A 25,937-nucleotide genomic window follows, 5' to 3' on the forward strand; every position below is an offset into this window, starting at 1 on the left:
ATCCAAGATGAATGCTTTTTGGCATTCTATTCTAAATCAAAATAGCACAACATGTGGAAAATAATTTGAGAAAGATATTTCTAGAACTGCTCGAGAAATAGCAATAACAAACTTTTATTGCCAAAATCCAAGATGGATATCCGTCTGCCATCTAATCAATCCCAAAATTTAACAGGAAAACTGAAGATCAGTGTCAAAATCAAATAGGCACAATAAGAGATCAAGGGGAACCTACACAGGAAATTTGAGAAAGCTCCATGGAGTACTTCTCAAAGAGATAGTGGCAACAAGGATTGTTTAAGGGCGATTGACAGAACAGACAGCTGGTGATGGGTTAAAAATGTGTAACTAGAAAAATGTAGGTCATGTCCCACCTCTGAAACCTTTCATGTGTTAAAAATCAAAATGGATCATTCTCCTAACCATATGCAAACGTAAAGGTCATGGTGTAGTTATAGAATGACTGAGGCATCACAGTATTTAATCAGAATCATAACCTTATGGTTCATTAAAATCTATATTAACCTTGGCCAATGTTGATATCTGTAAAGTTTTACTTCTATTATAGATGTTTTACCTGAATGTAGACTGGTTTGTTCACAAATACACTAGAATACATGCCAGTCCTTGATGTCTGCTTCAAAGTGTAGTGTTCAATGTCACGACCAAGTTTTACAAGGCCGCCATATCCCTAAAAAATATGAAGAGAACACAAAAGTTTAGTATACCTATTATACTCTCTTGTATTCAATGTACACTAAATGCCATTATTGAAATGGAAAATGACTAAACTTTTATTCTGAATGTTTTCACCTGCTTTCACTAGTTTTTGGTTTGCCTAACTTTATCAACTAAATTTAGACTCATTCACACAAGGATGTTATAGACCAGTTTTTGGTCAAAACTGAAACAGAGTTGTAGACTTCTACATAATACCAGTCATTTTTCTTTTCATATATCCAAAATCCTGAAAATAGATGTCAGTATTTTGTATGAATAATTGACATTCAATTTAGCTGTTCGTGTCCAAAATTCAATGTCTCATTCCATTCAAATAATTTTCTTAATGTGATTTCGGGCAAAGTAATTATATAGGTTTATTATTTATATAAGTGAACCAATAAAACCAACCAATCATAATTACATCATAGTTTATTCATGCAAACACTTAACTCATTTTGCTCCCTCACACTCAATCATACAATTGCAGCTAAAACAAAACCTGGATGCAGTTACCAGAAATGTTTGTAGGATTTTCAAACAAGTATCACCATTTTTAAAATTTTACATCTCATAAAGCAGGGGTTTGGAAAATTATTTTAAACCACTAGGCACAGGACTGGTGGGATGAAAAGTTTACTTGTTCAGATTGGAAATTTACTTGGCCAAATTCAGCAAAGAAATTGCGACTTAATCAGCGAGGATGAAACGTGACTTTTTTTTTCTATTTTTATTTGAAGTTTTAGTGGAAAAACTATGCAGTGATGGCTGCTTTGCGTCAGACATTGTGCTCGACTTAGGCCTAGTCGTAGTGTTTGTTTACATCCGACTGACTAGGTGCTGACATCAGTATGACCGCAGGAAAATGACTAAGGTATTCCGAATGCCATATTTGACGTCATGGGAGTTCCGGTGTAATCGAAAGTTAGAGAGCAGACTGGAATATTTTGTTTTTAAAGTACCGTAAACACGTTTCTTGGTTTTAAATTTTCTTTACATTTTTATTGAAATTTAAGTTGTAACATTAATATCATTGGAAAGAAGTACTCGGCCTGATGAACGACTCATAAAGATAAATCTGGTTGTCCGAGACAATTTCGGACCCCTGTTAAGGTAATGTGGTTTCTAAAAATTTGAAGGAGTCCAACAGGAAAATCAAATATCTGAGTTCCAAATATCTGACAAACAGGAACATTGTCCATAAAGATGTATTGCTAGAATACTTCAGTCACCATTAAATCGTCTGATGTCTAGTTTCAACCTTTTTAATAAGTTTTTAAAAAAAAAATAAGTACCAGTATTATATTATGTTCATAATGATTAAAAGGAGCTAAGTCAAATTTCTACGAAAACATTTAAAGACTGTGTTTCACACATTTTATTGTTTATATTGGCAAAATCACTGCATTGATCACATAATCATGAGCATTAATATCAATTTCTCATCAATTCTCTCAATGAATCTAAATTGTGTAAGTCAATTTGTATCGGTCTTCAATTTCAGCTATTAAGCCAACTGCAGTAAGTTCAATACCTACCAATAGTACAAACTCAGATAAAGATATCTACAGAGGCCACAGCTGGCTTAAATCCAGTCCTGATTTACATAAAACATTTAACAGACGCGGGACTCTCGAAATTTAACCATCTTCTTTTTACTGATATATGACAGGGTACCTAACAATCTCAAAATAATCTCCAAGTCTTGGGCAACTTTATCTCTGTTCAATCCTGACAAACAATTAGGTTACCTATCTGACCAAAACATGTTTTTTATTTTCTAGTTTCCTCTTAACCAAGAACTGATACATCTCCAATACAGACAAGTACCACAAGTTATTTAATCAATTTGCTATCAAATGTATATGATTACTTTCAAGGAAGTGAATATTGAATAAGTTAAATTTTTTGTATACAAGTGTCAACAAGCTCTATATATATATAGTTATTCCTTGATCATGTATCCCTAAAACTGGTTATAGCAGACTATTTATAATCTCAAACACTGTGGAAGTAATAAAAAAGAATTATGTCTTTCGTAAGGCAAATTACATCACTTTACGTAAATAGCTAGGTGAAAGGATTGTTAAAAATTTCAACTGAATTTTGTTGATGGTGAGGCATTAAGTCAACAGGGCATTTCACCAGTGATTTAAGTGACAACATTTCAGCATCTAAGGCACATTACATTAAGCTGTCAAATATAATAGAAATTCAAGAGAAATCTTAAAGAGCGAAAATTATCTGAAAAAAGTTTCCAGTTTTGCCAATGATATGCCCTGTAAAATAACTGTTAAAAGTCAATAAACCAGCATGAAAATCAATATATAAAGCGAAACACAGTTGCAACATAACATCTCAAAACAATAAAAGGCATTTTAATAAAAGAGGCACAGAGGACCTGCATCGCTCACTCAATTATTTTTCAGCAATCTTGGCAAAACATTCTCATTCAGAGGAAGGTTTCAAATCTGCATTAGCAAAACTAATAGTGTCTTCTTTATCCATTAATACACCAGTTTGTATCTGGTCAAAATTCAAGCAAGATTTTGGCATTAAATAGCATTAAAAATAATTGAAAGATCGATGCTGCACCATGGAATAAACGGATTACTACTAAGGACTGCATGAGCATTAACTTTCATTAATTTTCATTAACACACACCAGTTGAATGTCAATGCCAATGTCTTGGTGTTGCAGGCTCAACTCTGGGAAGTGCTCATCTGCATTGACAGCTAAGCTGGCCTGACAATGTAAGAAACACAATATCACACTTATCAAACCAGAAAAAGAAAGTATGTATCTCTGATGAAGTCACTTTTTATGAACTAACTGGAAAGGCAAATAAATACCTGTACTTTAAGATGAAATTTCCAATAACTCAATTGCAAATTTGCAATGTAAATTTGTAACTTTATAAAAGGATTATTACTGAGGAAGTGACCAGAAGGAGATTCATTATGTTTTATATCCCCTAAAACATCACTTGCTTTTAGGGCTAATACTAATATGAAAAACATCAAACAGTCAAAATAATTCAGTTTTCATTCACAAACTCTAAACATCCAAAACCAATCCTCAAAAACATCAATACAAGAGGTCTTTCCAATGTGCGAAAAATTGACTGGACAAATGAAGTCTTTCCAAAGGGTCAAAGACTGACAAAACAAATATAACCTCAGCCAAATTTATGGCAGGGACATAAAAAAAAGGAACTAGCGTCATGATTAGTTACTGATAAGGATGATAAGGAAATTCTACTAGTACACTCCAAAGTTTGAGAATTACAAACCAATAGGTCATCCATAGAAAGCAGTTCTTTGTGTAGCTTAGATTTCAATTCAGACACTTCCAACTGTATCTCTGCCATCTCTTCTTCAGTGCCATCACCACTCTATAAAGTCAGGTGGGAAAGACATCAGGTATCAAGCATACAAGCTAAAATTTGAGTCTGTTACATTTAAACACATTTTACTTGACTTTTTTTATACCATACCACTGAAATTTCACAATATATCCTATAAATATCCCATAATGTTGAGATTTCTTATTAAAAATGGACCCAGTAGCTTTTTTCTCCAAATACATTTCACATCTGTAAACCTTCAAATAAACTGAAAGTCAATTTACATATAGGAAACAAGCAGAAACTTTTCTCTCAAATTTTTTTTATTAGAAAACATTAACATGTTTAATTCACCAAAAACAGAAATTATCCAAAGTTGTATCCTATCAAGCTGTATATTCAATGTTATAATTAGTTCTTATTGATCTTTCAGAAAACTTTACTAATTAACATAACTCCTTAACCTTGAAAAGTTGTTTCTGCAGGAAACTTGGTAGAAATCAATACGTAAATCAAAAGGTTTTACTGTTTCAGGTAACGTTCCAAAAAAAAAAGTTTCCAATCAAATATCATTTTACTATTAAATTCTTCATTAGTTGCAAGAAAGTATTTAAAAGATGGTCTGTGACCTTCAATAAAGACCAAGTTTTTTCCTTTTCATATAAAAGGAGTTCTCCATGCCAGCCCAAATGTATCACTTCAGGATGTTTGTTTCTGAACAGTTTAAAAATTGAAACCTTAAATATTATCCTGGTTATTTCTTCTGATCTTAAAAGTATCCTCCTCCACTAAAAAGACTTGCAACTCTTGTATTGAAGTCTCCATGTTCTTACCTCCTCTAGATCTTGTCGGTCAGCCTCCTTGTGTCGCAGTTTAGACTTGAGGCTGCGGATTGCCTTCCTTCTCTCTGTGATGCTTTCTAAGTTTGGCCTTGCTTCAAGCCATGGTTCAATGGAAGACTTCAAACTTGTGAAGTCAGAGGCAACTCCTTTCAAATTTTCTAGCGTCTTCATTTCCCCTCTTAATTCTTTTAATATAGCAGCTATTATCGTGGCAACCATGTTGGCATCTGAGCTGTGTTCCTACAAAGGCAAAACAAGACACCTGTAGTCAAATTGCCATCTTTGTATACTGTAGTGTCTAACATTTACAGCCCAAACACAACACTGGTGAAAGTCTGGTCTTTATGACCTTTTGTTAAAAATAAAAAGTTTGTTAAAAGCAACGACTTTCTGCAGTAACAACATTTTCAGATAGCCTATGATGGCCCTCTTTACTGTAGCACAGGTCTAAACTTAAGTTAGGACCACCTTCAGTCATATCTAACTTGTCCAGATATTACAATATATACCGAAATATTCTCAAAATTTTGCAATCCTTAAATACATCAACAGATGTCTAGAAATCTTGAACAAGAGGCCCAATGGGCCTAAAGCGCTCACCTGGTGTATATATATATATATATATATATACCAATCAAATATAATGTCTGTAGGGCTGAAGTTGTATAAAGGTTTTAACAAATTTGACCCCAGTGACCTTGAACATAATTCTAGGTCATTTATTTTCACTAACTTTGTTGGGCTCTATCTTAGGAACAAACCATCCAAATATCATGCCTCTAGGCCTATGAGTTCATGAGGAGGATTTGTTTAAAAGTTTAAACAAATTTGACTCCTGTGACCTTGAATATAAGTCAAAGTCATTTCCTTTCGCAAATTTTGTTGGTTTATTGGTCATTGAGAAGTTGTTTAAAAGAAAAAGTTAATGGCGGAAGATGGACAGACAGATGAACCCGGCATATGCTCACTTTGCCCTTCGAGCCAGGAGAGCTAACAATTAACATCTCATGAATGAACCTTACCATATCAGTGATAACAAGCTCCTGTTGTAAAGCCTGACTGTAGGACCTCAGAAGACTGTCCAAATCCACTACAGAGTTGGTATCCTCTGTCAGTATATCCAGTGACATCAGCTGTAGAAAATGATAATAACAGATAGAAGAATACACAGCAATGCCCAGTACAAGACTAGTTAATGGTATATGTCCAACCAGGAAAACATTTTGTGAAATATAATTGCTTTCAGTGTATGGCAAAATCCTTTCAGTTCCTATTAAAGTCTATTTAAGGTCATCTCTACAACATCCTTTGATAACAGCATACCTGTTACACTTCCATTACTAATGTCACCAGATCAGAGTTATACTCAATATACATATGGTACGATATCTGAACCTAAAACATCTGGTGATTTAAAGTTGGTCTCTTAATGTGACCTTATTGAATTAGCAAAAGTCTTACTGTTACAATAGATATATATTTATCAGTAGTCAAAAATTTTCAGGGTTTGAAACTAATACTTCAAAGAATGTCAAATTTCGAAAATATCAAAGAACCATCAACCCTAAAAAGTTGTCAGGCACTGTAGCGAGATACCAGAGGTATCAAGGCACCCACGATTCTTTTGATCTTTCTTCATAAGTTGACTCTACTCCACTTTTTTTCTCAGCTTTCCTGTATTTGTTCTTAATTACATGAAATTTCAAAATTTCTCTAAGAAATAGTCATAATAATTTCTGTCATATCTGCCATTTTGTTTTCCCTTATCAGTGCCAAAATCTAAAGGGCGCAGTTGCAGAGGAAGAGTGACCTACATATAAAATTTGAGAAAGATACATCCAATATTTCTCACAAAATAGCAATGACAAGAATTGTTAGACAACTCATGATGAATGGATGCAGGATGATTTCAACAGCCTACCATCTGTTAATAGTGGGTTAAGTGGGCTAAATACATGCCAAAAATACTTCTGTTGATAGGTTATTTCCAAAAAGTGCCCATGGTTATTTATGTACACTTTTATCGCAACAGGACTGAAATTACATATAGCAATCTTATTTCCTGATTCATACTAAAGATGTTACATTCTGCAGTCAACCCTCAATCATCTACTAGATATTCAACTAGTCTTCCAGATGATTCAATACAGAGAAAACACAGGAAACTGTTATAAACACCCCAATATTTCTTTGAGGGTAGAACTAGGACACTTACTCCTAATAAGCGATGCAAGAATGCTGTCATGTTATTCTGACAGGTGTCACAGTTCTCCCGCACTAAACGAAATTCCTCTTCCTTTCGACTCTTAAGAAAAGAACATGCAACAAACATTAAGGAAAAGATCACCAGATTTTGCAATATTCATTTATATTCAGCCAATGTACACAAGGAATTTGTTTCAATCAACAAAAGGATCCATCCAAAATATAACTAATGATTGACATCATTTACCTGTAGTGGATGTGACAACTGAATTATATCTGTTACAATCACTGATTATATGGAAATGGTTCAATCAGGAAGGTTAGATTAATTTTAGCAATTTTCCCTATGAAATGTTGATGCATTAATTACCGTAGCTGTGCCATATCCAACGAGTCACTAATGACAAAATGATGTGAAAAACATTGAAAGATGACACTGGAAATTGTAAATATTATCGTAAATCATGTCAGACAAACTATATTACCTTCGTGGATCTAAATATATACTACCATATCTAACACCTTCTAAAGCAACTTGAGAAGCTCTGTTTGCATTCTATACACCCACCTTCCAATCCTTGAAACCAAATGCAAGATCTTCCAGCAGAGGGCATCCATGCACATTGTAGCCTACAAACATTTTGTAGTCTTTTATCACTTTCTCCTCTGTATCCTGTGAAAAGTATAAATGTATCATTCTTTATAAAAAAAAAAAAATCATAAAATATATCATAAACCAGGAATTCATGGAATCAATTATGTTCTGTGGATAAGATAGTCCTATGCTTTTCATCACATTCAAAAGCAACTACCATAAAGACCTGACCTTCCCTAGAGAGAATCTGTAGGCTGCATCATGTACGCTTTGGAAATGGATATCTCTAGTGAGCATCAATCAAAATTTGAAATGAAATTAAAGTCACAAGCAGGGCTCTACTGATATTCCATTTTTTAAAATTTAATCATGTTGATATGTGACATGAATAAAGTCAAACCTTAAGAGCTTTGTATCTGGTATCAAGTGGCATCCTTGCCAGCTCATCAATACACTCCTGTAATTTGCCATGTAAGTCTCGTCTAGCATTGTCTCTCTCCAAGATCAGGTTTGTTAATTCCTCCTATATAGAAAGATTGCATGTTTGCAGAAATAAAGTCTAAAACTGAACCTTCGATTAGCTTTCCTACTCCTCTAGACACCACTAACAGTGACTCATAATTACAATATCCTAAAGAATTTCATTTGTTTGTAAGAGAATCCTTGAAGAAGAAAACAAAATTCATTCCATTAGATAGATGATATATCTATATTGAATAAGATGCTGTAAAATTGGCAAAATATATTCATTAAGAAAGGAAAGATTTCACAATATCTTTCATATGTATTCTTATTCTCTAAAACAGTAGAATAACCAGTTTTATATTATTTCTGTTTCTTTATGTTAAATGTACTAACGTGATTGCTGGAGCAGATGATTTCCTTCTGGGCAGCCTTATAGGTAGACATAGTGGACATGACAGCCTGGAGGGAGTGGACCGATGAATTTTGAACTTTCTCACTTGAAAGTGCTAGTGCCATGGCCTCTTCAAGGCCACTGGAGCGTCCTGTTGGAAACTGCACACTGAAAAAGAAGAAACATGAAACTCAAGGAGGAAAATTGTAAGAGCTCTGAACAATTAGAAGACTGGGCAGATATTAACATGTCCAGTGACAATTGTATCATCTTGAAATAAGCCTGACAGGGCAACACATTATTTCTCACTCAAAATTAAAGTTGAAAGTTTATTACAGATCATTGAAATACCTACCGTCGGTAAATCTTCGGAATGGTAATGAACATGAGAGGGCTGATTATGAGGCATGGGCAAACCAGATAAATACATTAAAGTCAGGAATTTTGTGACACATTTTAGATTCCTATAGCTGTATTTACAGCAACAGGAAAAAAAAATTGAAAAAAAATTTCTGTGTCTAATGATCAAATGTTTAAAAAGAAGCCCACTATATAAAGTGTCTTGTACAACAGGATGTAATATAGGGAATTCATTATAAACAAGGCAAAATAAGACTCCAATTCTCAAAACTTGAAATCGTTGGAACATTGGTGACAATACCAACAATAGACCCCACTTCCTTTTTGTTTAATCTAATTGTTTACCACCTTTTGTTGTTATATTCAGGAAGACAGTTGTAATATTATCTACATATTACACGTCAATGCCTTAAACCCTAGACAAAAAGTAGTATATACAATACTTGTCGATGAAAACAACTTCCAAATAAGACATCTGCAAGAAAGTTGCATGCTTAGAACCGCTTTCCTGATTTTTTTTTTTTTTTTTTCGGATGGGGAAAGGGGGAGGCTCAGTATAGGTTCTTTGATAACATGCATAATCATTTCTTCAATACTCTCAACATGGAAATGGGAATAATATTTCACAACCAAATATTTTATCTGGACTGAAATGGTCACCTTCTGACCAATAACAACAGACTGTGACAAACTTTTTAGCTCTAAAAACCTTATCCTTGCTTCTACCCTTTTTTGCACTTGGCTTTGGATCACAAGCATTCTTATGTTTAAAGGCAGCCATTCATTTTGTTTTAATAATTCAGGGGTGAAATGTAGAACATTGAACAGACACAAAATAATATAATGATTATTGATATTTTTTCCTAAATACATGGAATTCAAAAAGATATGTAAAAGAATTGAATTGAAATTCGTATCTAAAATCAGAATTTCAATACAAGATAGAATTTCATCATTACATTAGGTCAACATATTACTTACCGGAGTCTTTTCACTTTATCAGCTAGATCAACTACACTCTGCAGCTACAAAAAATCAATTGAAGAATTGTTACAAATAGAACTGATTCTTAAAGAATTACAACACAAAAAAGTAAAACAACTTGTCATGACATCTATGTTTATTAACAAGAGATCCCAGAGGGATCTTGCTGCCCACCATTTGAGGATCTATTTTCAGTTCTTGAAGATTTGTTTATTTAGGTGTTGTAAATGTTTATGAACTGGTCTTTATTGAATACACTCAATGATGGCACAAGATATTTTTATTAAGCACTTATTACCAAATATCATTTGAAAAAGATCCCAAAGTATTATTAGATAGCAGTCAGTTACAGGTGGATAATGGACAATATGTTTGCCTGTGGGCCACCTTGATTTCAAATCAGTCCAAAAAAGGTACAATGCACAACTAGGGACCAAGGGAAACCAATATCTATGAAATATCAGAAGGATCCATCCAGTACTTCCTCAGATATAGCAGTAACAAGATTTTACTCTCAAAATCCAAGATGGCTGCCTGTCAGCCATCTTGATTTCGGATCAGTCCAAAAAGGTACAATGCACAACTTGGAACCAAAGGGAACCTGTATATGAAATTTGAGAAAGATCCATCCAGTTTTTTCCAAGAAATAGCAGTAACAAACTTTTACATCCAAAATCCAAGATGGCCACCTGTCGGCCATCTTGAATTTGAATCAGTCCAAAAAAGGTACAATGCACAACTAGGGACCAAGGTGAAACTGCATATGAAATTTGAGAAAGATCCATCCAGTACTTTCTCAGAAATAGTGGTAACAAACTTTTACATCCAAAATCCAAGATGGCCACCTGTCGGCCATCTTGAATTCGAATCAATCCAAAAAAAGGTACAATGCACAACTAGGGACTAAGGGGAACCTGCATATGAAATTTGAGAAAGATCCATCCGGGACTTTTCCAGAAATAGCTGTAACAAGAATTGTTTACGGACGGACGGACGCAAGCTACAGATACAAATATGAAAATGGTATAAATCTTACAAAAAAAAACTGAAAAATCGCCCCTTCATGCACATCTACCCATTGTAGTAGTGACATTGAACAAGTTTCATGAAAATCTGATGATTAGTTTAGGAGGAGTTGCATTCTCCAGAAATGGACATATGGACGGACGTACAGACTGACAGACCGAGAAGATGACACCAATATACGACCGGCTCTGGCGGCGTATAAAAACCAAAAAGAAATATGTATGAATTATAATTATCATTCTTGATCTGGATTAGACACTTTCATACATCAGTGTCTGTATTTTGCTTGCTGTTTACTTTGTGAACTATTCATTTTTGTTTTTTGTGTTTTGATTTTTGTTCCAGTCACACCTTTCATATACAGTAGTCTCCTGGTATATTGGCCCTCCTTCCTTCATTTTATCACCTACCACACATATCTTCATGATTTCACTCAGAATGTTTTTCCCTACTCTTTAGCTCTCTGTTAACACCTCAATTCTAAGTTTGTATATCCCCATCTGCCTACCATTTTCAAATACAAAAGTGTTGAATCCCTAAATAATATTGTCAAATTTTATGTTTCTTTTGTGTAAGAGTTATGCTTTTGTGCACAAGATGGAAAAAGAAAAACAATCATTTATACTTTTATGAAATCAGACACATTAATATTGAGTTCTGTTCAGGCATGGATATTCACCTCCTACAATATACAACCTGAAGTGAAGTTCCAGTATGATCAGGTTACAAGAGCTGTACAGACGAGAATACAACAATTACAGCCCTAAGTACAATATCAACAAGTTGACTGATACATCTTGTATACAGTATTCAATGAATAACAAATGTCAGAAACGTTGCACTTACTTGCACCTTGTTTGCTGTCAATTGTTGGAGCTGAAGATCTCTTTTTGCTACTTCTCCACGCAATTTATCAACCTCTCTTTTTTTCTTGTTTAGATCATTTTTCAATAGCTCCTCATTTCCATCATTGCTGTGAAGTACAAATAAAAAGCATATTACTCAACATGAATTGATAAGTAGGTAAGTCTTGGAACTGTAACAAGTGATGGGTGAATAGATTTATTTATAATTGTACACTATAAACAAGACAATTTGTCTAATTTCATATACAACAGACAACCTCACTAAGGTGAAACCATACCCAATGAATGAAGATCAAGTGATCAGTAGGGAAGAGCCCAGACAAACTTTTATTTTCAATGTAGGTCAAATGTAAAAATGTAGGTCAGTGACCTTCTTTTGATACAAAACACAACACTTTTCAAGGGGGACCTATACCCTAAATATAGCGTTCCAGTAACACATAGTGAAGGAAATAGAGCCTAGAAAAGACAAGGGAAAAATGGACCGACAACGCAAATCTATAGAACTATCAATGAACATGTTTCTAAATGACAAAGTGAACCAGTTATCTACATGTATATTTTGTGAGGCTGAAAAAAAGGATTTGTGAGTATTTACTTCCATGATTTGAACCATGTTTACCATTTTGTTGGTATGAACTTTTATACCTATATCATGGAGATTGAAATGAAACGTTCCTGTTAAGCAATATACAAGAAAGCCAATAAACTTTAAGGATTTGGTTACAGATCAAGGTAGATAACTTCAATACATAATGGTTCTTTCCATTTCTACCTGCATAGTGACAGGTACTTTAAAGTGTAACAACAGCATGGCGCAAATGCTTAAAAAAATGCTAATTATTGCTTAACTCCCGTCTACCAAATATATAGAGAAAACTTCATAGATATTGGGCAAGCAATCTTTAGCACTGCAAAATTTTAAATGGATATAGATGATAAATGCAAAACCAAAAAAAAACTGATTATTCTTATTGCTTGTGCATGTTTCCATTTCCCCAAAAAAATATAAGGAGTGTTGATCAACAGCAAGAGATTTTCCCTACATAATAATTAGATAACATCTGTATGTGCATATTTCTATGAAAAACAACTGGCATTGTTCATCAGGTGATACACTTGATACATACATGCAATAATAATAATAAACAAGAGATCTCAGAGGGATCTTGGCACCACCAATGTTTGATCTTTATATGCTCTTTGAAAGTTGGATCTTTTCCCTTCTTTTCTCTTCTCTTCCCCGATTTTGCTCTTAATGCTGAGAAATTTGAACATCGTCGACAATTTTATTTTCTTTGATCAGTCCCAAAATCAGACAGGCATAACTAGGGACCAAGAAGAACCTATACATGAAATTTGATAAAGATAAATGCAGTATTTCTCAAGAAAATGTGCTAACAAACTTTCAAAGTCAAAATTCAAGATGACCCTTGTTGGCCTTTTTCTTCCTCGATCAGTACCATAATCAACCAGGCACAACTAGGGATCAAGGGAAACAAACATATGAAATTTGTGAAAGATCTATGTTGTGGTTCTCAAGGAATAGTGATAACAAACTTGCAAAGTCAAAATCAAAGATGGCTTCCAATCCGCCATTTTTTTTTTTTTTTATCAGACGATAAATCGAATAGGCATAACTACAGACTAAGGGGGAACAAAGTTATGAAATTTACGAGAGTTCCATCCTGTATTTCTCAAGAAATAGCATTAACAACAATTGTTTACGGACGAATGGACCAATGACCATGGATGTAGGGTGATTTTGAAAGCCAATCATCTGATGATGGTTGGCTAAACAATTTTTTTTTAACTCTGATGTCACTTTAAATTCCTTCATTTTCTTTCACAAGCAGTTTATTTTCATTAATTTCGCCATTATAACAAATTCAAACAGATATAGTTATCATCATCATCAATTATTGTATTTAATAACTGTAAATACATAATTCCTTTTGCCAATGTTAAATGCTTCCAACTTGCTGTGATGGGGTAATCATGAAAATTAGTAATTGTGGAAACATACACCAACACATGTTACCTAAATTACCTTTGAGCCATTCTTCTACTCTGAGGGAAGCAGCCACCTACACTACCTCCTGCTGCATCTCCAGATCCAGCATAGCCTCCACCTAAGGCAAATGGTCCAGCATCACCACTACCAAATCTGTTATACCTTAGAGATGATGTACCTGCTAGAGGGTCTCCACTTCCAAATAGCTGGTTACCTCCTGAAATTTAGTATCTTATTATCATTTTCACACATAATTCGATATAAACAAGAGACTAATGGGTCTAAACAGCAACATGATATATCTCAAATTAACTTAATTGCAATGAGCCATAACTCTATATTAACATCATTGTTGCACTCATCCAAGATCACGTTGTTAAAAATGTATACAAAGTTTCATCAAAATCAGTTTATATTTACTCAAATTATTGTGTTCACAAGATCCAACAAGAGATCCCAGAGGGATCTTGGCGCCCACCATTTGAGGATCTGTTTTCAGTTCTTGAAGATTTGTTTATTTTTGTTTGTTTGTTACAGGTGTTGTAAATATTCATGAACTGGTCTTCATTGAATGTACTCAATGATGGCACAAGATATTTTTATTAAGCACTTATTAGCAAATATCATTTGAAAAAGATCCCAAAGTATTATTAGATAGCAGTCAGTTACAGGTGGATAATGGACAATATGCTTGTGCTGTATTACTGTCGACATCCAAGATGGCTGCCTGTGGGCCACCTTGATTTCAAATCAGTCCAAAAAAGGTACAATGCACAACTAGGGACCAAGGGAAACCAATATCTATGAAATATCAGAAGGATCCATCCAGTACTTCCTCAGATATAGCAGTAACAAGATTTTACTCTCAAAATCTTGATTTCGGATCAGTCCAAAAAGGTATAATGCACAACTTGGAACCAAAGGGAACCTGCATATGAAATTTGAGAAAGATCCATTCAGTACTTTCCAAGAAATAGCAGTAACAAACTTTTACATTCAAAATCCAAGATGGCCACCTGTCTGCCATCTTGAATTCGAATCAGTCCAAAAAAGGTACAATGCACAACTAGGGACCAAGGGGAAAATGCATATGAAATTTGAGAAAGATCCATCCAGTACTTTCCAAGAAATAGCAGTAACAAACTTTTACATCCAAAATCCAAGATGGCCACCTGTCGACCATCTTGAATTCGAATCAGTCCAAAAAAGGTACAATACACAACTAGGGACCAAGGGGAAAATGCATATGAAATTTGAGAAAGATCCATCCAGTACTTTCCAAGAAATAGCAGTAACAAACTTTCACATCCAAAATCCGAGATGGCCACCTGTCTGCCATCTTGAATTTGAATCAGTCCAAAAAAGGTACAATGCACAATAAGGGACCAAGGGGAAACTGCATATGAAATTTGAGGAAGATCCATCCAGTACTTTCTCAGAAATAGCGGTAACAAACTTTTACATCCAAAATCCAAGATGGCCACCTGTCGGCCATCTTGAATTCGAATCAGTCCCAAAAAGGTACAATGCACAACTAGGGACCAAGAGGAAAATGCATATGGAATTTGAGAAAGATCCATTCAGTACTTTCCAAGAAATAGCAGTAACAAACTTTCACATCCAAAATCCAAGATGGCCACCTGTCGGCCATCTTAAATTCGAATCAGTCCAAAAAAGGTACAATGCACAACTAGGGACTAAGGGGAAACTGCATATGAAATTTGAGAAAGATCCATCCAGTACTTTCCAAGAAATAGCACTAACAAACTTTTACTTCCAAAATCCAAGATGGCTGCCTGTCGGCCATCTTGAATTCGAATCAGTCCAAATAAGGTACAATGCACAATAAGGGACCAAGGGGAAACTGCATATGAAATTTGAGGAAGATCCATCCAGTACTTTCTCAGAAATAGCGGTAACAAACTTTTTCTTCCAAAATCCAAGATGGCCACCTGTCGGCCATCTTGAATTCGAATCAGTCCAAAAAAGGTTCAATGCACAACTAGGGACCAAGGGGAAACTGCATATGAAATTTGAGAAAGATCCATTAATTGCTTTTCCAGAAACAGCGGTAACAAGAATTGTTTACGGACGGACGGACCACGGAGGCAGGGCGATTTGAATAACCCACCATCTATTAGATGGTGGGCTAAAAATTATAAAACTGCAAACAGCATTTATTTGCAAATTATTATCGAATTGGTAACATTGCAGACATTCAGTAAAATCAATCACCATAACCTATAGTCAGATGACCCTAAAAACAATGAAGATAAGAAGAAATGAATCAATCATCTTTACTGATCTCTAATACTTTAATAAATACCATCATATATAACTTGAAGTTACCTGAAATAATTACATTAGTCCACTAAACAAATGTCCCATATGCAAATCTTTAAAAAGTTTGAACAATGCATGATATAAACCTAATTGTTCTGAAGACTCTGTCATCATTCGAGTATTGGTTGGGGGTCGTTTAGTAGCATAACCTTCTTCTATCATCATGTCATTGATGCTCTGGCCATCCACATAAATCAAAGCATAATGTCCATTCCCATCTCCTAGCTTCCTTGTGCGTACAGCTTCTATCACCTTTCCTTCAGTTAACCTCCTTAGAAGCGAGATTCCCTGCAAGGCAAGTGGTAGGTATATCAGTGCTAAGTATTAATTATTTAAAGGGTCTTCATTGCCTGATCAAATGTATGCTTATGTAAACACTGTCAACCACAGTAAAATTCATTTTCATTACAGCCATAAAAATTATTTCAGGAAATGGAAGTTTTGAATAATATCCATAGAACAGTGCCAATATAATACTTACATTCACATCATTGAACTTGTTGGCTCTGGTATTGTGCAGCATGAACTTGGTTGCCAAAGGCTTGTTGGCAGCTAAAGTCTGGGGGATTTCTACTAAACTGTTGACAGAGATTTCCTCGCTGTTCCCGTAATCAATATACTGAACTCTTACCTGAAAATATCAAAATGACACCTTCAACACCACAGTACAATCACTGATTGGTATACCATATTACTATTCGAAAAAATGTTTCAACAAAAGAACCCAGGGGATCATGTTGCCCATCATCTCTCATCTTTACTTGTTTTTCGAAATCTAGATCTTTCCCTTCTCTTCTTTTTATTCTGCCATTTTTGCTCTTAATTATATGAATTTCTGAAAAAAATAAGATAATGCAGTAACAATCATTTACTGCCAGATCAATGATGACTGCCTGTCGGCCATTTTTTTCCTGATCAGTACCAAAATAATAAATGCACAACTAGGGACCAAAGGGAACCTACAAATTGAATTTGAGAAAGATCCATATAGGATATCTGAAAAAAGAGCGATAACAAGAATAACAAAGATGGACAGATGGATTACAAATCACAAACATATGGCAATTTGAATACCCAAACATCTGACGGCGGTAGGCTTACCACATTTCAATTGAACATTTTAAGGATACTGTTCTATCTATAAGCATTTACAGCCCTGAAGACAGCCGCCTACAGACCAAATAACATTATCAGGGATTGTGAAAATCGGAAAGTCCTTAAACTTGACTACTTCACTAAATTTGAAATGGCCATTATATCATCAACACTTATTATCAAGCTCATTAATTTGAACAAATTTGAATCCTTTACCCCAGTAAGATACATGTCCAATATTACATGTTGGTCTGTACCAAGTATTGAAGATATACACATTATTATGGTAAATACACTACCTTTTCAGTTCCTGCAAATTGCTTGACTGCACATCTGTACCACATATTATCTTCTGAAAATTGAGCAGCATACACCTAAAAAATACATCACCATTTTTAATACTGCATTTTAGCCTTCAGCTAGCGCATGTACACAGAAACTAAGGGTACCAAGCTTACTGAGCTTTATCTCTGGTCCCTTTGGTGATTTATGATAAAAGCAGTAGCAATGTGTACATGTAATGTCAAGATATACCTCTAGATGGCATAAAAGTGGAGTTTTCCCATTTGTTTTCAAGTAAAAGCAAGTAAATTTGATTGCTAATGATCCTTCATGTATTAAAGGGGTATTCCGCTCAAGTTGAAAAATTTCTAGCTGTTCTGTACCCGTTAAGAACTCATTCTAATGACTTTTAAAACTATTGTTAGCATTAAAAAATCTCTCCTGTGGTCAGTTTAGACAGGCAAAACTGGAGGTAAATGTATGAATATGTATGCTGTTCACTTAAGTTTCCGCTAGGGTTACAATTTTCTGTTGATTTTGTTATGACACAATCAGAGCTGCATGAACGTCTGTAAATCGATCCAGCTAGATCTATAAATAACTTCTGGAAATTAGATATACCGTATTCGATCCAATAAGCGCCCAGGGCACTTAAAAAATTGCAATTAATGGGGGCGATTATTAGAGACCATCTTATATGTAAAAGAAACACATTTAATTCTAAAAAATCTACTGTAGAGTTCATGTATTTATAAAACCACTAGTTATTTTACATTCAATAAAACCATCTTAGACCATCTTAAATATAAATTTTTTTTTACGTTTTTCTGGAGTACATCTCCTTATAAACCGACTTAAAATAATTCCTGATCGTGACTAAAAGGTAAGTAAATCTAGACTTTTAGGTATCTGACGGGGGGAGGGGGCATTTATAGGGACATGGACGCTTATTGGGTCGAATACGTTACATTTGTTTAAATGGTAAATAGGAAGTAAATTTTTTTGTAGTTTTCTTCAAAAGTATCCCATCAAATCCTAACTTGTGCAGAATATCCCTTTAAATGATGACTGTCTGGAGGCTGTTTCACTTTTCGAATAATTTCAAATCAAGTTAAAAACATTGTCATTTTGGCAAAACAAAAGAAAACAGAAAATATCAGAATATTGTTATAACATCAATATTAGACCTTTAATGATTGCTTATTGATTCAAAAACTTGTCCCAAACACAGCATTAGTTCAGTTATCCATTACCTGTGAGCTAATAAAGGGTTGGTTATCATCTTTAAAGATAATACTAAATTGAGAAGATTTGTCTAAATGAAACTTTGGTTAAGAAAGATCAATGTAAAGAAATATATGGTTTAACAATGCCATTATAACATATGAAGCATATGTATGTTGGAAATCAATAACTTAAAAAGAAATATCAATGAATGACCTTGGCCTGTTGTGGTGGATCGTTGACCTTGGAAGCAGCTGGACACAATGAAGCCAACTGGTCAGTAATCTTCATCAGTTTACTTGTATTTTCTTCATTGACAACTTGGACCCAGACAGTTACACAACTCTCCACAAATGTAACCATTACAGATTCCTTCTGTAAAGTATAAATGAAAAAACAACTGACTCTCTCCTAAAGATACAGTATTTATAATCAACTCCAACACATTTAAAACTCTTCTATCATAATTTAATGCATCTTTAACAGTATGACACCTGAAATTATTTTTTTAAGAGAGAGAGAAATTCATTACTGATGATTATTTTGTTTATCAGAAGTTAATGTGCTCCTTCACCATACCACTTACAAGTTGATAGCAAGGCTTTTACTGTCATGAAAAATAATCAGAGCTCGCTTGTTGAAAAAATCTGTAACTATGGCGATTACATGTGTTATAAGGGCAAAGCAAGAAATATACCTCATTAATGTTGCTGCCAGTACTCCCAGCATTGGATATGTTGTCGGAATCAGCCCCTTCTGGAACTGTAGAATTAAATGTATCAAATGAAAGATTAAAGCAAATCAACACTCATCTTTCTGATCTTAAAATACTGAACAGCTGTTATATCACAAATGACAATTCAATTTTCCATTACTGATTTATGTATAGTTTTCATTTCACATGAGATTTCGTGAAGTAAGCCTGAGAAGTCTTAATTTTAGCGAGCCTTGGCAAGCAAAGTCATAACTTAAAGATTAGTTTCATAAAACTTCGTATCAAATGAAAACAAATGAGAGATACTTTTTATCACACGACTCTAAAAAGTTACAGATTTACAGGTTTTAAAATAAATGTAGAAGACAAAATAAAATGAAGGGAGCCATTTTCAATTCAGGACACAACATCAATGTCCATATCATGACATTCCATTAATTTCTGACTGGCGCAGCTGATAAAAAATGTTCCTTAGTATATTACAGTGATGTATCCGCAAAATTATTATATGGGCAAATTCACTATGCTTGTTATATGTGTTAAGGGACACAAGGGCTGCATACAGAACTCTTAGAATTACAAGAATTACCAATATCAGGTTGTGAAGTCTTGGCAATACGACTTCCTGGAGGGCGCTGTTGAAGACTACTGGGTTCCTTTCCCTGTCCCATCTGTTTACTGAAAAACAAATGTTCAAACACATTTATAGCACCTTGAATGATGGGAAAAAGGCTTTAAACTTAAATTTTGAGGTTATTAACTTGTTGCAAACATTTTTTATTTTTTTCTAGACTAGTCTAGTAAAATTTTCAACTGGATTACAAACAACATGCTTTCCAACATTTCTACTATCTACAACACAGTAACATTAATTGGAATACTTCAGGCATCACAAGCATCTGGTACATGGTAAAACTAAACTGTTAGATAATATCTTTGGTGTAGGAATCCAATCTGAAAGAATGGTCCCACTCCCAACATCTATCACTAGTAAACAGGACAGAAAAATACAAAAAGTCAGAAGTCTCAAAATGTTGGACAAATGGTTATATCGGTCATATCAGGTTTTGGAAGTTTTAAAAGTTTGAATTATCAAGCCAATCTGTACCTGTATCATTTATATTTCCAAAGGATAAAACTATCTTCAAGATATTTTTATTGTAGCCATTTTACTTGCCCTTGTGAAGTTCACAAAAGTCATCATATAATGTAATAAGATGCATTCTTTAAAGTTAAAAAATGTCTTTGAGAAGACACAATTGTATGCATTCATCTGTCAAATTTCCGGTAGCATGAATTTGACACAAACATGTTGTTGACTCCCTTCCAATCGTCAAAATATTAAAGTTATAACACAGACTCCTTCAAGCTAATATCTACTATTCCAGGTCAAGCTTTTTTTCTCTTTCTGTAGCATGATAAAATATAACTTTGTTCTGTTCTCCTAAAAAAGAATTACTTACCAGAATTTCAATAATAAAAACCAACCAAACTAATAGCTGGTCTGTTTTTTAGTGTATTTAGTAGATTTTTTATGCTACACTGGTGTGGAAGTTATTTTATACTTCATTCATTAGTACAAGATAAATATATATATATATTTGTACCTTATATCATACAATTATTCTTTTTGATATTTCACATAAATTCATATATCTATCCTAATACACAGTATCAGAATTCAGGAGTTTTGTTTTCTTTGCCAATTTGGCAGATAGCTTATTTTTCTATTGAGTCAATTCATTTCCTCTCATCAAGTTGATTTGTCACCATAATCTTCATTATACATATGTCTCTTCTTTGGTTACAAAAGTGCTTCCCCCATCCTTCTAGAAATAAAATAACAAACTTTTGTTTTAAACATCTAACTAAGACGAGAAGGCCTAGTCCTCAGAAATCAGCTTGTCTCATTAAATGTGCAAGTACTTTTCAAGAAAAAGAAACGTATGCAATTATTGATTCTGATCCAATCATTTGTGAAAAAAGTTGGCTTAAAAAGATAGAGGCAGTCAATGTTTTACTATTAAAAGCACATTATCTTACATACATAATACTTGGCTAGGCTAAATGCTTTCTAACCCCAATAACACCAGGCCATAAGTACTAAATAAGGTGATGCAAATACCTATCGCAATGTACATTCCTACTTGCCATAAATTTGTGCTTGTGTCAATTAATTTTAACCTCGTTAAGTTTGTCATCACAATCCTAGTTAAACATATGTCCACTTTTGGTTATAGATATGACACAATGACTGTCATTTGGTGAATCTGAAATCCCTATGTGGATTCTGTAAAAGGTTTCAAGAACATAGGAATCTTCTTTAAAAGCTTCTTTTGTACCAATATTATAATGGTGAATTTAAAGTAAGATACCACTGCCTGAAGTATATGTAAATGTTATAAATATGAATTCTTTAAAGCCATATTTGTAATTTCCATCAATATATGTCTAACATGCAGGAAAGTGACGACAATGAAAATTGACCATCGAAGGCCATATAGTAGGTACACTACTCATATTATTTTTCAGGGTAGATATTTCACTACTGATCCTTTACCCTTTTCTTTGTTCCTGACGTCGAACTGACACCTTCTTCCCTTGCACTTCTTGTCCATTTAGCTCTGAACAAGCTTTGTCAGCATCAGGTTCACACAGATATTTCACAAAGCTAGAATAGAGAAAAAATAACAAAACTTGTTACATTCCATATTAACCTGATCTAAATATGTTTCCAGATAAAACTAATGAGCAAATGATGACAAGGGAAATAGCATTAATACAGCAAAAATTATACCATGAACAGAGCCTTTCTAGGAGTGTTTCTCTGAAGGATATTCTTTAAAGGACTATCCATCCTAAGAAATGCAGTATACATGAATAAATTTCAGAAAATAATGACTGAACTTTGTACAAAATTTTGCAGTGAACAGCCTGGATGTTTCAGCAAGAATCTATCATCAAGATTTCAATATATATCTACATACAGTAAAATTCATGACTTGATTTGGAATAGCAACATGAAACTCAGTGGATCTACTTTGTTGCAGCTCTGTTGAGATTTTCAAAATTACAGCAAAATATTCTTGCTTATATTACAATATATGGATTATGATACAAAATTGAAGTAGTCTGCAAGACATGCTATAATACACATTTGACCTCATCATAACATTAATGATGTCATGGTATTGCTTGCTGATTTTCTATAAACAGAACAGTGATCTCTAACACCCTGAAATGCAATCTCACATGAAGCAATGAAATAGTCTATTACATCAAGTTTGATACAAAAAAATCCCCAAGAAATAAAACAGCTGTAGTGACAACATTGTTACAAGGTAGAACATAATAGCAATGGATAAAAAGCATATGCCCCCCCCCCCTCATTTAGAAATTTTTGTTTTCATCATGTAACTATGGCAAGAAGACTTGTCTTCAGAAATCAACTTGCCTTAAAAAATGCAATTCTTTACCAAGACGTGAGGTTCTGGAAAATAATTATTCTGATCATATATGTGAAGAAAGTTGGGTCATTTAGAGTCTATCAAGTTTTCTATTTATCTAAAAAAGAACATTATCTTACATATGCAATTTTAGGCTGTGGTACATTCTTCCCTATTCCAATAACACAAGGCCAGAAGTAGGTGATGCAAATACTTGTTGTAATGTACAACCCTACTTGTCATCATTCTGTACTCTGCCTCTTGTTGTCCTGAAATCATTGGCTTTACTTACGCATATCTGATTAGTGGGTTGTTACTTGGTTCTTTGACAATGATTCCTTGAATTTCTCCATACTTTGAAAATATTTTGCCGACATTGCGCTGAAAATCAATCATGACAATATATCAAATTATGAATCATACAGTTTCAGATGCCTTGCAGTATGTATATTTTGTCCTGAAAAATTACTTTGCACTCATACCTAAATACCTTAATTCATTTCCTCCTAATTGAAAGAACCTCAATGTCAATGGCACATGCAACACCACATGATCAACTCATGTGAATATGTGTAACACATTTTAGAATTATACTGCTTAGAACTTTGAAAATTCAGAGATAATCATAAACCAAATAACAGCCACAATAACATATATATAAGCAGTACAATTCACTGAAACAAAATTGATTTTTAAATATAGAACAGAAATGTAGTTCTCGGTGAAGGAAAATTGACAGATTGACATATCGTATTTAAAACTAATTATCAAGATTTTAATATATAATAGCATACCAGTCTAAATAGTGTCCAGATTACTTATGACAATACTAACCACAGTTTTTTTTTCAGAGTATTTCAATGCAATTATAAGTGTTAAATGACTAATGTTCTGTCAAAATAAAGGTTACTTTAACTTATCAAATTAACAGAAAAGATGGAATCAATATTTCCATGTGTAATAGAATGAATTGCTTTATATTCTCCATGATGATATTTCAATCACAAACTGTTACCTTTCAGCTGATAATAAACCAATGGCAAGAAACACAAATATATGAAATTAATAAAAAAAAATCTCTGATATTTGTCAAAGTACATTTGTGAAGGAATTCTGACATTTGTTAAAATCAAGCATTACTTAGTAATCAATAACTTAAAGCATATGAAGGAAGTTTTTTTTTTATTTTAAACCTTTAAGAATAGTCTAAACACTGAATAACCAATGCCCTACTACCGGGGCAGGTAAGACTTCGTGTCCGGCAGGTTAGTTACAATTGGCATGGTATCAGTTACAGGTGGTTGTTAAATTGTATGTGATTTGAAATTTAATTATATGATCATTAAGATCAAAATAACTGATCTTATTAATCAGGTTTAAGTGTTTGCATCAACCTCACATTTCAATGTGTAAATCAATCTCTATGAAATCATGAGTTAATAAAAATCTGAGTTTAGATGATGTTTATACTCCGTAATGAGAGGGTGTGTTGGAGTTTGACAGCATCCTCCCATTACCAAGGATGCTCCCAACATAACTCGTACGAAAGTCTGAAGTCAACAGAGCCAGTACTACCATTACGAACAAAAATATTTCCCGAGTAGATGAAATTCATCACTACTTACATGCATTAAACACTACAGCCATTCAAAGTACTAATGCAACTCGAACTGCTTGTATTCCCAAAATTTTCCGGGAAAATGTGTCAAAAATAAAAGTATTGTTTCTTGTTTCAATTTTCGATGGAAATATTTTTTCATAGAATTGATAAAAATGATTAATGGGTAAGTTTCATTAAGTATTTCACACTAATAAAGCTTACTTCATTTGCATCGGTGGGTAGGTTTCCTACAAACACATCGAAAGTGGTCGCCCGTTTCGCCATGTTTGTTTTCTGACCCACGTGGTTTAAAAATACCGCGAAGGAGCGCCCCCTGTCAAATAATTTTGAAAAATTCTTAGAAGAACCGCAACTCGTGCAGGTGGGAGGCAGGTTGTGATTTTTTATCGTTGTCTATAAAATTGTTACACGACCATTTACTTAGAAGCAATTAAAAAACTCATATATACCAACAAAGTGAGTAATTCTTAATATCATACTACCTTTTCATTTCATTTCACTGCCAACTTTTATACAGCAGTTTCCGACCACTTTTTTCGAGAAGGATTGTTTGATCACGTGGTTTGATACAAGGCATTCACAACCTCTGTCGGCCTTTATTATTACTTAAATAACACCAATATTGGATATTTACGAAAGGATCGTGAAAAACAGAAGATAGCTGTGCATTCATCCTACCATTAAAACCCTAGTACAATCGAGTGTAAAAGAAAACCAAACAAATTAATGTGAATACTACACCAAGTTGTCAAATTTTTATTTACTTCTGTCGAACCAATAGGAACGCGAAACTGCTGTAGCATTATATCACGTGTAGTGACGTCACTTCTGAAGAAAGATATCGAAGTCAGATTTCAATAGGTAGGTAGGATATCCCCCCCCCCAGTAAACCAGTATATAAAGTAAGAAAATAAATTGTTGATTTTGGACTCGCATTCATTGGCTCAAAATTGGCTCACAACGCCGGTTAGATACACAATGCACTAGGCTCAAAACCGACTCCGTGGAACAGAACTTGTAAAAAGATTCGTATCGTCATAGAATTTAAACAAAAACACAAAGCAAAACAAAAACGACTCACTACAGAAATTATTTTCACCTCATTTCATTGAAACTAAAGCTCTATTGAACATCCAGCTAAAAAACATGAATTCATTCAACGAATTATTGATATCACCAATTTGATCAATACTGAATTCTGGACATAATTCAGGACATTTCGTAATATCAATTATTCCAATAATTGATATCAATAATTCATTTAATAATATCAATAGATAAATTAATGATGACAATAATTTGAATTATTGATATAATTATATGTAAAATAGATATAATTATTCGAATTTTTGATATCGTCAAATCCTCCTAAATATTGATATTATCAATTCCATTT

General features: G+C 33.8%; 1 protein-coding gene across 1 annotated transcript in view; it reads right to left on the reverse strand.

The window, feature by feature from the left end:
* Window positions 1-24,805, reverse strand: part of LOC132543941 (serine/threonine-protein kinase 31-like) — a 35,947-nt gene extending 11,142 nt beyond the window's left edge. Inside the window, exons 1-21 of the mRNA XM_060207494.1 lie at window positions 24,743-24,805; window positions 23,213-23,301; window positions 22,035-22,145; window positions 20,064-20,152; window positions 19,457-19,521; window positions 18,976-19,134; window positions 17,553-17,627; window positions 16,640-16,789; window positions 16,245-16,446; window positions 13,852-14,032; window positions 11,782-11,908; window positions 9,907-9,950; window positions 8,568-8,733; window positions 8,110-8,232; window positions 7,683-7,787; window positions 7,125-7,214; window positions 5,932-6,042; window positions 4,901-5,149; window positions 4,014-4,115; window positions 3,386-3,466; window positions 578-691 (exon numbers count right to left, since the gene is read on the reverse strand). Coding sequence (XP_060063477.1) covers window positions 578-691; window positions 3,386-3,466; window positions 4,014-4,115; window positions 4,901-5,149; window positions 5,932-6,042; window positions 7,125-7,214; window positions 7,683-7,787; window positions 8,110-8,232; window positions 8,568-8,733; window positions 9,907-9,950; window positions 11,782-11,908; window positions 13,852-14,032; window positions 16,245-16,446; window positions 16,640-16,789; window positions 17,553-17,627; window positions 18,976-19,134; window positions 19,457-19,521; window positions 20,064-20,152; window positions 22,035-22,145; window positions 23,213-23,301; window positions 24,743-24,805 — 2,496 coding nt within the window. The remainder of the gene's footprint in view (window positions 1-577; window positions 692-3,385; window positions 3,467-4,013; window positions 4,116-4,900; window positions 5,150-5,931; window positions 6,043-7,124; window positions 7,215-7,682; window positions 7,788-8,109; window positions 8,233-8,567; window positions 8,734-9,906; window positions 9,951-11,781; window positions 11,909-13,851; window positions 14,033-16,244; window positions 16,447-16,639; window positions 16,790-17,552; window positions 17,628-18,975; window positions 19,135-19,456; window positions 19,522-20,063; window positions 20,153-22,034; window positions 22,146-23,212; window positions 23,302-24,742) is intronic.
* Window positions 24,806-25,937: the final 1,132 nt, after the last annotated feature.

The sequence above is a fragment of the Ylistrum balloti genome, unplaced genomic scaffold (assembly GCF_031769215.1).
Source record: "Ylistrum balloti isolate Yb309-2 unplaced genomic scaffold, AGI_CSIRO_Ybal_v1 Utg369772, whole genome shotgun sequence".
In the NCBI taxonomy this organism is placed as follows: Eukaryota; Metazoa; Mollusca; class Bivalvia; order Pectinida; family Pectinidae; genus Ylistrum; species Ylistrum balloti.